This window comes from Panulirus ornatus, chromosome 18 (assembly GCF_036320965.1).
Source record: "Panulirus ornatus isolate Po-2019 chromosome 18, ASM3632096v1, whole genome shotgun sequence".
In the NCBI taxonomy this organism is placed as follows: domain Eukaryota; kingdom Metazoa; phylum Arthropoda; class Malacostraca; order Decapoda; family Palinuridae; genus Panulirus; species Panulirus ornatus.
Genome location: NC_092241.1, coordinates 59,331,266 through 59,345,201, shown reverse-complemented (window position 1 = coordinate 59,345,201; position 13,936 = coordinate 59,331,266). Strand labels below are relative to the sequence as shown.

Genomic DNA, 13,936 nt, shown 5'->3' with positions numbered 1-13,936 from the left:
ATATATCTATACATAATTATTTTTTTTATTTTGCTTTGTCGATGTCTCCCGCGTTTGCGAGGTAGCGCAAGGAAACAGACGAAAGAAATGGCCCGACCCACCACCATACACATGTATATACACACACGTCCACACACGCAAATATACATACCTATACATCTCAATGTACACATATATATACACACACAGACATAAACATATATACACATGTACATAATTCATACTGTCTGCCTTTATTTAATCCCATCGCCACCTCGCCACACATGGAATAACATCCCCTTCCCCCTCATGTGTGCGAGGTAGCGCTAGGAAAAGACAACAAAGGCCCCATTCGTTCACACTCAGTCTCTAGCTGTCATGTAATAATACCGGAAACCACAGCTCCCTTTCCACATCCAGGCCCCACACAACATTCCATGGTTTACCCCAGACGCTTTACATGCCCTGATTCAATCCATTGACAGCACGTCGACCGCGGTATACCACATCGATCCAATTCACTCTATTCCTTGCACGCCTTTCATCCTCCTGCTTGTTCAGGCCCCGATCACTCAAAATCTTTTTCACTCCATCTTTCCATCTAAAATTTGGTCTCCCACTTCTCGTTCCCTCCACCTCTGACACATATATCCTCTTTGTCAATCTTTCCTCACTCATTCTCTCCATGTAACCAAACCATTTCAAAACACCCACTTCTGCTCTCTCAACCACACTCTTTTTATTTCCACACATCTCTCTTACCCTTACATTATTTACTCGATCAAACCACCTCACACCGCATATTGTCCTCAAACATCTCATTTCCAGCACATCCACCACTATTCCTTCAAACATACCCATTTTTGCTTTCCGAGATAATGTTCTCGACTTCCAAACATTCTTCATGGTTCCCAGAACCCCCCCCCTCCCCCACCCTATGATTAACTTCCGCTTCCATGGTTGCATCCGCTGCCAGATCCACTCCCAGATATCTAAAACACTTTACTTCCTCCAGTTTTTCTCCATTTAAACTTACCTCCCAGTTGACTTGACCCTCAACCCTACTGTACCTAATAACCTTGCTCTTATTCACATTTACTCTTAACTTTCTTCTTTCACACACTTTACCAAACTCAGTCACCAGCTTCTGCAGTTTCTTACATGAATCAGCCACTAGCGCTGTATCATCAGCGAACAACAACTGACTCACTTCCCAAGCTCTCTCATCCACAACAGACTGCATACTTGCCCCTCTTTCTAAAACTCTTGCATTCACCTCCCCAGCAACCCCATCCATACACAAATTAAACAACCATGGAGACATCACACACCCCTGCCGCAAACCTACATTCACTGAGAACCAATCACTTTCCTCTCTTCCTACACGTATACATGCCTTACATCCTCGATAAAAACTGTTCACTGCTTCTAACTACTTGCCTCCCACACCATATATTCTTAAAACCTTCCACAGAGCATCTCTATCAACTCTATCATATGCCTTCTCCAGATCCATAAATGCTACATACAAATCCATTTGTTTTTCTAAGTATTTCTCACATACATTCTTCAAAGCAAACACCTGATCCACACATCATCTACCACTTCTGAAACCACAATGCTCTTCCCCAATCTGATGCTCTGTACATGCCTTCACCCTCTCAATCAATACCCTCCCATATAATTTACCAGAAATACTCAACAAACTTATACCTCTGTAATTTGAGCACTCACTCTTATCCCCTTTGCCTTTGTACATTGGCACTATGCAAGCATTCCGCCAATCCTCAGGCACCTCACCATGAATCATACATACATTGAATAACCTTACCAACCAGTCAACGCCCACAAACGCGCGAGATAGCCACATTCGTTCACAGTCTCTAGATGCCATGTATAATGCATCCAAACCACAGCTTCCTTTCCACATCCAGGCCCCACGAAACCTGCCATCACGTCGACCCCTGTATACCACATCGTTCCAGTTCACTTTATTCCTTGCACGCCTTTCACCCTCTTGCATATTCAGGCCCCGATCGCTCAAAATCTTTTCACTCCATCCTTCCACCTCCAATTTGGTTTCCCGCTTCTCCTCGTTCCCTCTACCTCTGACACATGTATCCTCTTTGTCAATCTTTCCTCACTCATTCTCTCCATGTGACCCAAACATTTCAACACACCCTCTTCTGCTTTCTCAACCACGCTCTTTATATTACCACACATCTCTCTTACCCTTCCATTACTTACTCGATCAAACCACCTCACACAATAAACATCCCATTTCCAACGTATCCAACCTCCTCCGCACAACTCTATCTATAGCCCACGCCTCGCAACCATATAACATTGTTGGAACCACTATTCCTTCAAACATACCCAATTTTGCTCTCTGAGATAATGTTCTCGCCTTCCACACATTCTTCAACGCTCCCAGAACCTTCGCCCCCTTCCCCATCCTGTGACTCATTTCCGCTTCCATCTCCCACTCAATTGCATTTTTTCCGTGCAAAAATCGTCCAAATGCCTCTCTCTTCTCTTTCACTAATAATCTTACTTCTTCATTCCACCACTCACTACCCTTTCTAATCAACCCACCTCCCACACATATATAATATATATATATATATATATATATATATATATATATATATATATATATATATATATATATATATATATATATATATATATATATATATATATATATATATATATATATATATGCGTGTGTGTCTGTCTGTGTGAGTGTGTGGGTGTGTGTGTGTGTGTGTTTATAAAGAAGCAAACATATTTCCAACATAACGTCAGTATGATACATTCATGACTCAGTTCTTGCACCCACAGTAGACTCGTCTCACGTGAACCATTTCCATAACTGACCACCAACAACCAGGTAGAAATACACAGCTTACCCTGGCCTCACTCACACTGGATACTGACACATTCCTCCCTCCCCCCACCAACCACAACAAATATGACACATCATATACACACTGAAATGGTTCGACAAGCACTTTACAACAGCCTCCCTCCCAGTCTTAGACTCCACCCCACTATACATACATACATACATACATACATACATACATACATACATACATACATACATACATACATGATGGTACAGGCAGGTGTGCAAGTTTTTCTTTCTCGCTTGCGTTCTGAACATTATCCACCTAGTCATCACAAACACACAACCCATAACCCCTTCGTGCACAACACACAACCCATAACCCCCTCGTGCACAACACAAAACCCATAACCCCCTCGTGCACAACACACAACCCATAACCCCTTCATGCACAACACACAACCCATAACCCCCTCGTGCACAACACACAACCCACAACCCCTTCATGCACAACACACAACCCATAACCCCCTCGTGCACAACACACAACCCATAACCCCTTCATGCACAACACACAACCCATAACCCCCTCGTGCACAACACACAACCCATAACCCCTTCATGCACAACACACAACCCATAACCCCCTCGTGCACAACACACAACCCATAACCCCTTCATGCACAACACACAACCCATAACCCCTTCATGCACAACACACAACCCATAACCTCCTCGTGCACGACACACAAACCATAACTCCTTCATGCACAACACACAACCCATAACCCCTTCATGCACAACACACAACCCATAACCCCCTCGTGCACAACAGACAACCCATAACCCCCTCGTGCACAACACAAAACCCATAACCCCTTCATGCACAACACACAACCCATAACCCCCTCGTGCACGACACACAAACCATAACTCCTTCATGCACAACACACAACCCATAACCCCCTCGTGCACAACAGACAACCCATAACCCCCTCGTGCACAACACAAAACCCATAACCCCTTCATGCACAACACACAACCCATAACCCCCTCGTGCACAACATCCATACTGAAGACAGAACACAGACTCCTCACTGCTGTGCTCTCACACCACACACAGCATCGCCACACATGTTGACCTGTGGTTATACTGGTCCACGTGGCCGACGTGTGCTGGAGCCCCAGGGATGGTCATGCTGGAGCACGACGTAACGCTCGAGGTGTAGACTTACACAAAACTGAGGCGGCTTACGGTTATGTACAGGGCAGACCTGTGCACCAGACAACGCTGATCTGTGCACCAGACAACGCTGATGTGTGCACCAGACAACGCTGATGTGTGCACCAGACAACGCTGATGTGTGCACCAGACAACGCTGATGTGTGCACCAGACAACGCTGATGTGTGCACCAGACAACGCTGATGTGTGCACCAGACAACGCTGATCTGTGCACCAGACAACGCTGATGTGTGCACCAGACAACGCTGATGTGTGCACCAGACAACGCTGATGTGTGCACCAGACAACGCTGATGTGTGCACCAGACAACGCTGATGTGTGCACCAGACAACGCTGATGTGTATGGGTAATGAGTCTACCGGAAGGATAGTGTAACAGAACTTTTGTATTTGGTGACAAACTTTAAAATGGTAAGTAAAAGAGAAAAGAAAAACACGAAGGATGATGAGCTGCAGTCAGAGAAGAATCTTGTTTATCCAAATTAAGATTTGATCTGTGGTTCAGTCAAGACTAGAGCTGACCCGAGAATATCTTTAGTAATGAGAATAAAATACTGTATGAAGAGGTTGCCGGGACGATGGTATGGCTCACAGGAAAATAAAAAAAAAGGCAAAACTACCAGCCTTCAGGTACGCCCACATTTGCTGGGAATGTGTTGCTCAAAGACCGGGTCTGCCAGGGTGGTGTCTCACCGGCCACGTCACCAGCAGACGTGTAGCAGACTTGCCTTGTTGGGCCTGAACCCCTGAACTAGGGGCCGGTGGACGTTGTGAGTACCGTTCCTGATCCTACGTGAGGATATGCTTGATAACATAGAGGAAGTGAGGCAAGTGTAATGCTGTCGCGAATCCTGACGTAGAGGAAAGGCTAATAAGGAAGGCATTTGATGGGATCACTAGATGTGGTCAACAATGTACGTGTGACATATGATCATACAACTTCTCACGTCTTACTTATACATGGAACAGAAAGATATCATTCCATTATTACTTAGCTTTTGAACTTGTAAATAATGGCTGATCTTTTATTCACGAAAACTAACATGGTCTTCACGACGTAATGACGGAGGTAACTGGCGAGGTGAGGGAGACTTCCAACAATTAATCTCTGGCCCGCGGCTTCATCGTTCTCTGACCCACGGCTTCATCGCTCTCTGGCCCGCGGCTTCATCGCTCTCTGGCCCGCGGCTTCATCGCTCTCTGACCCACGGCTTCATCGCTCTCTGACCCACGGCTTCATCGCTCTCTGACCCGCGGCTTCATCGCTCTCTGACCCACGGCTTCATCGCTCTCTGGCCCGCGGCTTCATCGTTCTCTGACCCACGGCTTCATCGCTCTCTGACCCACGGCTTCATCGCTCTCTGACCCACGGCTTCATCGCTCTCTGGCCCGCGGCTTCATCGCTCTCTGACCCACGGCTTCATCGCTCTCTGGCCCGCGGCTTCATCGCTCTCTGGCCCGCGGCCTCATCACTCTCTGACCCACGGCTTCATCGCTCTCTGACCCACGGCTTCATCGCTCTCTGGCCCGCGGCTTCATCGCTCTCTGACCCACGGCTTCATCGCTCTCTGACCCACGGCTTCATCGCTCTCTGACCCACGGCTTCATCGCTCTCTGGCCCGCGGCCTCATCACTCTCTGACCCACGGCTTCATCGCTCTCTGGCCATTCGCTTCATCGCTCTCTGACCCACGGCTTCATCGTTCTCTGACCCACGGCTTCATCGCTCTCTGACCCACGGCTTCATCGTTCTCTGACCCACGGCTTCATCGTTCTCTGACCCACGGCTTCATCGCTCTCTGACCCACGGCTTCATCGCTCTCTGGCCCACGGCTTCATCGCTCTCTGGCCCACACCTGACACATGAATCATCAACACCTGACACGTGTCATCATCAACACCTGACACGTGTCATCATCAACACCTGACACGTGTCATCATCAACACCTGACACGTGTCATCAACACCTAACACATGTCACAAACACCTGACACGTGTCATCAACATATGACACGTGTCATCATCAACACCTGACACGAGTCATCATCTTTCTTCTTTTTATTTATCAGATATTTTCTAACATAACTGATAAAGTTAGTAATAGTGATAACTATTGTTGTCATTATTATCATTATAATACTATTATATTATCATCACTATAATCATTACCATTATCATCATTATTATCATTGTTATCATTATATTTATCAATATTATTATTATTATCATTATTATCATTATCGTTATCATTATCATTATTATTACGATTATTAGTATTATCATTATCATTATTATCATTATTATTATTATTATTAGTATTATCATTACTATTATCATTATTATCATCATTATCATTATTATTATTATTATTATTATTATTATTATTATTATTATCATTATTATTATTATTATTATTATTATAATTATTATTATTATCATTATTACTACTACTATTATTATAATCATTATTATTATCATTATCATTATTACTATTATCATCATTATTATTATCATTATCATTATTACTATTATCATCATTATTATTATCATTATTATTATCATTACTATCATGATTATTATTATGATTTTTATTAACATCATTATTTTTTATCATCATTATCATGGTACCATTACAATTATCATTATTATAGATATCATCACTACAATTATAGTAATGATAATTGTAGTGATGATGATAATACTAATAGCAATCTTTCTTGTATGTTTGTAATATTCGGGTGGGCAAAATGACGTCAAGAACAGATGAGTAAACCCATGAAGAGAAGACTTCCTACTTGCTTGCTCTGTTCCTGGTGGAGAGTAATACAAGTTGGAAGGATTTCCAGCCTCCCACTCCCGCACCCTTTTAGTCGCCATCAGTGACACAATAGTTGCAATGATAATGTTTACCAACGACGATAATATGATTAATGATCTTCCTAATAATAGAAAATCATATATATATATATATATATATATATATATATATATATATATATATATATATATATATATATATATATATATATATATATATACGTTGAAATGTATAGGTATGTATATGTGTGTGTGTGTGGACGCGTATGTATATGCATGTGTATGTGGGTGGGTTGAGCCATTCTTTCGCCTATTTCCTTGCGCCATCTCGCTAACGCGGGAGACAGCAACAAAATATAATAAGTTAAATAAGAAAAATTATATATATATATATATATATATATATATATATATATATATATATATATATATATATATATATATATATATATATATACATATATATATATATATATTATTGGAGTATATCACTGGTTAAGCACTGATGTAAGTAAATTTCTTGTTATTTTTTCCAGCTAGTGAACGAACGTGGCCTTTTTTGTCTGTATTCCTGGCGCTACCTCGCTGAAGCAGGGGATAGCGATGCTCTTTTCCTGTGGGGCGGGGTAGCGACAGTAATGGATGAAGGCAAGCAAGTATGAATATGTACATGTGTATGTATGTAATGTCTGCGTATGTGTATGTACATGTTGATATGTACATCTATGCATATGTGCGTAAGTGGGCGTTTATGTATATATTTATATATATGTGTAAATGAGTGGATGGGCCATTCTTCGTCTGTTTCTTGGCGCTACCTCACTGACGGGGGAAACAGCGATTATGTATAAAAGATAATATTCATAATCATTATTATTATCAATTTTTCATAATTGATCACCGCTTCCCGCGTCAGCGAGGTAGCGCCAGGATAAGACAAAAAGGATCATGTTCGTTCACTAGTTGGAAAAAAGAAATTACTTATATCAGTGATTATCGAGCGTATGTGATTTACTACAGTAATATATACATATATATATATATATATATATATATATATATATATATATATATATATATATATATATATATATATATATATATATATATTTTTTTTTTTTTTTTTTTTTTTTTTTTTTCTCCGTCGCTTTCTCCCGCGTTTGCGAGGTAGCGCAAGGAAACAGACGAAAGAAATGGCCCAACCAACCCCCATACACATGTATATACACACGTCCACACACGCAAATATACATACCTACACAGCTTTCCATGGTTTACCCCAGACGCTTCACATGCCTTGATTCAATCCACTGACAGCACGTCAACCCCGGTATACCACATCGCTCCAATTCAAACTATTCCTTGCCCTCCTTTCACCCTCCTGCATGTTCAGGCCCCGATCACACAAAATCTTTTTCACTCCATCTTTCCACCTCCAATTTGGTCTCCCTCTTCTCTTCGTTCCCTCCACCTCCGACACATATATCCTCTTGGTCAATCTTTCCTCACTCATTCTCTCCATGTGCCCAAACCATTTCAAAACACCCTCTTCTGCTCTCTCAACCACGCTCTTTTTATTTCCACACATCTCTCTTACCCTTACGTTACTTACTCGATCAAACCACCTCACACCACACATCATCCTCAAACATCTCACTTCCAGCACATCCATCCTCCTGCGAACAACTCTATCCATAGCCCACGCCCATACAACATTGTTGGAACCACTATTCCTTCAAACATACCCATTTTTGCTTTCCGGGATAATGTTCTCGACTTCCACACATTTTTCAAGGCTCCAAAATTTTCGCCCCCTCCCCCACCCTATGATCCACTTCCGCTTCCATGGTTCCATCCGCTGACAGATCCACTCCCAGATATCTAAAACACTTCACTTCCTCCAGTTTTTCTCCATTCAAACTCACCTCCCAATATATATATATATATATATATATATATATATATATATATATATATATATATATATATATATATATATATATATATATATATACAGAGGAACCATCTCACAACACCGGTAATTCCTTTGGCCGCAAAATCAATATTCCTTATTATATTTCAGGACTCATTTGAAGCGTCTTGTACTGTGTATGAATTTGAACGACATTGCTGAATCATTTGCAATCATTTTGTCGTCATTATCACGAATGTACATCTATATTCCTGCAATGAATCATTCTCTCCTGGTAGTCATTCATGGTGGTTACGAACTGTGTTTTTCTACCCATTTTTGAGCCACTGACCAGACCGACCCGGGGATGATGTGAGCAGCTGTGTCGGGTATGTGTGATCCTACGTTCCTCCTCACAGTGCGACCCTCACCAGGCCGGTGCAGGAGGCATGACACCAGGTGACGCCAACACCACTATGCTGTAACTCAACACTACGCAACGCTCGACTCACACATGTCCTCACACGTCTCTGCTTTCTGAAGACGACCATAGACATGGTGAAGACGACCATAGACATGGTGAAGACGACCATAGACATGGTGAAGACGACCATAGACACGGTGAAGACGACCATAGAAACGGTGAAGACGACCATAGACATGGTGAAGACGACCATAGACACAGTGAGCACGACCATAGACACAATGAAGAACACACAAAAATGGTATCAAACCCAACCTGCGTTAGAGAGCATAATAGCGACCAACCGCAGCCCGCCTTCATGTTTCACCTAAAAATGAACCAGAATCAAATTCCGACGTTCACCAACCCAACACTGGTCATGCAACAGCAGTATTTATTGTATATGTGATCACGTTAGACTGGTATTGATGACACACACACACACACACACACACACACTCACACATTACTTAATCTTACCTATTAGCCTATTGACCCCGTTCTGTGTCACGGATGCAGCGCTCAGGATGCCAGCCACGTTCACTGGGCAGAGCACAGGTCAGGAAGTGTGGTAAGTCTGTGTCGAGTCAACAAATTACCAGTGAGGAGGAGTTAGTGGAGATGTGGAGTGTGGTCAGGTAGTGGAGATGTGGAGTGTGGTCAGGTAGTGGAGATGTGGAGTGTGGTCAGGTAGTGATGTGGAGTGTGGCCAGGTAGTAGAGATGTGGAGTGTGGTTAGGTAGTGGAGATGTGGAGTGTGGGCAGTGTGTTCAGAGCGCTGGTTGCTGTCTCCACCTCCAGTCATTTTAGTCTGTATATATCTTGACTATGTCGTGTATATGTATGCATATGCATATATGATGATATGTATATATATGTGCGTCTATGGGCGTGTATATGTGTATATCAGTGGATGGGTCTTCTTTCGTCTGTTTCGTGGCGCTACCTCGCTCACGCGGGAAGGGCGATCAGGTATGATAAGTAAATCAAAGATAAGAATATTGTGTGTGTGTGTGTGTGTGTGTGTGTGTGTTACCGGACTCCGTCTGTTTGTCGTTTCGTCGAAAAGGAAAAAAATCGCCGTATACAAGTGTGTCTCATGCAAGGATTATCTCGTCGAAAAACTTTGCACTTCAGAGGAGTCCATCTTGTGCCAGCTACTGCGTGCAGCGCAGGCCTGAAGCTGCAGGAGCCCCGGGGTTACGGGTCTTGGGGCTATGGCCTCACACTAAGACCCATTGTATGGGGCTACTACTCCAGCTAGAAGCTGCACTTCACGTAGTAGCAGGGTAACACAGGCCCCCTTAAGACGAGAAGACCATCACAACGGTATACTTCTTTCTGGCCACCGGTGGCCACCGTCCAGGTCCGACCAGACAGACGTCTGTCTCGCTGTGTTACTGCTTCTGGTAACCTCTATATATTTCATTTATAAATTCATTTTACAGTTTTTTATATTTATGATAATCATAGTAATCATTATGATCATTATCATTCGTAACCATTTTTCATTATCAGTATCATTTTCGTATAATAAGTGTTAGTATCATTTTTTATGGTAGCGCGTTATTATCATTTTTTATAATAAGAGTGTTATTATCATTATTATAGATATTATCTTTGTTATCATTATTATCTAGTAGCAGGACTTCTTATATCAGGATTCCTGTGGCTTTAAAACTGCGCTCCCATCAGGAGCAGGAAAGTGATGGGCATTTTTTTTGAGAGAATGTGTGTTAAATCGTCGTTAACACAGACATCTCTGGGTGTCATCATCACTTTAAGAACAACAGTCTGGCATTTGACCCATTTTACTTGACTTGTAATTCTCCAACTTCTTTGTTATGTTATGTTATATTTTGTTATGTTATATCATGTCATGTTATATTATGTTATGTTAATATTTTGTTGTGTTATATTATGTCATGTTATGTTATATTATATTATGTTATATCATGTCATGTTATGTTATGTTATGTTAACATTTTGTTATGTTATATTATGTCATGTTATGTTATATTATGTCATGTTATGTTATATTATTTTTCTGATGCTATTTTATGTTTTAGTGTTTTTGTTTATTTTCTGTAGTCGTAGTTATCAAGTATTGTTCATCTTTACTGGAAAATGTTCATTTCTATCTTGTATTTTTCTAAGGATCGGATAAGAACAGCTATTCGAGACGTTATCAAAACATGCATATCTTTCCTCTCCCACCCGCTGTAGTGCTGGTGTTCATCATACAATGTATTGCTTACAGCTCGCTCACTGGGAGGACACTCACTCGACCAGCGACATCGGGGCAGCGGCGGTGACATAGATGGCCTGCGGTTCCTGCCCGTCTGACCCCGTACCTCACCTCACACAGGTCATATATTTAGTGATAGAATATATAAATTTTTACGGGTTGATATCGTCTCCTCTAAGTGGAAGAACCATCTGTTTTCTGTGTCTCTTGTATGTCATATCCTGATGTTTTGGAGGACTCTGAGCATCCGTCCACCTTACCCTCCTGTGTGACCCCCACTCGATCACATCCTCTCTCACCTCGGACTCGTTATGACCAACTGTGAAAGATGAAGAATTTGTAAGCAGTGGTTCTTCCCTGACGTCAGCGGCCTTAATGACCCCAGCAGTTGTTAAAAGCCACATAAGCAAACAACCATGTTTCATGGTGCACCACAGACCTCACCAGTGCCCGCCCTACCTCACCTGCACCCCAGACCTCACCAGTAAGGGGCACACTGGACCACCTCGCATCACCAGCGCACGTCACATCTCAGGTGTGGGTGACGCTGTATGAGAGCGTAAAAGTAAAATAATCCAGGTGAGCGTCTGTGTGTTGTCGCCCCAGCGAGGCATGGACCTCCGCCGTACACCAAGTGGCACCAGAAGTTATTGGAAGAAATTATCCTCAGGTCTCGACTCGTGGAGCAGCTACCATAACTCTGACCACATCACAGGTGACGCACAGGAGCGTCGGCCCTCACTCCCGCCCAGCATCTGCTGACCCACCAACTCTTGCTCGGAGATTAAAACTCTTGACGTTGTTTGGTTGTTCATGTGATAATGATATATACTTCTTGTACAGCAGACATTGAGCGCACGTCATCATTTGGTATAATAGGAGACGCCACAGTCGTCATGATCACTGGTGAAGGGAACAAGAGGGAGGAAGTCTTACCTGACCTGCCAGTGCCCATCCTGGCGGCGCTGGCCCGGGCGGCTGTGAACGTCGGCCCGCTCAGGCTCACCGCCGTCCCCAGCGTCGGCGCTGGGCAGAGTCTGGTGACGGTGCTGGAGGCGGCGGAGGCTGTGGTCAGTGGAGGGGTGCTGGAGGCACTGGCGGAGGCAGGGGAGGTAATGGTCCCTGTCGTGGACGCCAGGGACGCGTGATGATGGTGATGGTGATGCACGTGTGGGGATGGCGGCGGAGAGGCGCTCGGCGGCAGCGGCGGCGGCGGTGGCGGCGGCGGCGACAGCGGCCGATGTGGTCCGCGAGAGTCCGACAAGAAGACGGTGGGAAGGTGGAGCGTGGCGGGTCCTGGCACAGACCAGGGCAGCGAGAGGGGGATGACAGAAGACAGTTTCGGCGCCAGATTCGAGGGCTGTGTGTCACCTGACGGGGCCGTGGCCACCTCAGGCGATGGTTCAGACGAGGACTCGGAGGGCTGGGCCCACGGTGCGGGCGAGGGCGAGGGGATGAGGGGTACCGAGGCTGGGTCCAGAGACGTCACGGTAGCTCACAGGAGGTCACGACTGTTGCAGGTCACGCGGGGAAGAACACCAATGTGGCAGGAGGTACGGCGCCTCGGCCTCAGCTATGTCAACACTCGCTGACCCGTTCTGATCCGCGCATGACCCAATCCCCGGCACAACCCTCTCCACGCACTGATATGATCAAACTGAACGGTCTTATAACTTGGCTCTGTATACATGAAGTCTTAAATAACTGGTAGTTTTTGTCTTGGGTTACTTAGCGAATATGACTTAGAGTGGTCAGCGTCGCGGTCTGAGCTGGGGAAAGTTTGAGGGTATGAGCCTGCGTCCGGGCCTGCCAGCCTGTCCACAGTGAGGCCTCAGCGTGAGTAAGCTTGGAGGTGAAACTTGGCTCCCTTATATACTTGCCATTTTGTCATTCCTTCCTCGGCTTCCAGTGCCGCAATGTAAAGAGATTCTGTTCCAGCATCATTCGCACCCCACAACGTACAACTTGAACTCGTCCCTCTGGTCCTCGACAGCAACATGAGGACAACATGACCACTCCTCGCTACATGTGAAGGTTAGCCGTGGGAACACACGTTGTTCTAGTCTTACAGACGTGTGTCAGAAAATAGTTTACTTCATAGAAGCAGCGTTCCAGAGACGAAACACATGGAAACCAGTTCATTTTACATTGGGAAACGTTAGCGGGGCGCGGGTGTCGGCCTCAACTATGGGAACCTCCACAGGTGCTGGCGGCCGCGGTTGGCAGCGTGGCCGAACATTTTCCACACGCGAGCGGCCTGATCAGGCTAATATGGAACAATGCTGGCGAACAACACGTCAGGCCAGATTTTTACTGCGATTAGATACTTTACAGGTGCAGCTGTTGACTGACTATCATACTAGTCATTGAAAGAGCTGAACGTACCGGCCCTATTCCCAGTGGCTGGGGAGGGGACGCTCCACC

General features: G+C 44.3%; 1 protein-coding gene across 1 annotated transcript in view; it reads right to left on the bottom strand.

The window, feature by feature from the left end:
• The window catches only part of dsf (nuclear receptor dissatisfaction), a 254,805-nt gene extending 241,337 nt beyond the window's left edge, over positions 1-13,468 (bottom strand). Inside the window, exon 1 of the mRNA XM_071673335.1 lies at positions 12,449-13,468. Within this exon, the coding sequence (XP_071529436.1) occupies positions 12,449-12,467 (19 nt within the window). The 5' untranslated portion in view covers positions 12,468-13,468. The remainder of the gene's footprint in view (positions 1-12,448) is intronic.
• Positions 13,469-13,936: the final 468 nt, after the last annotated feature.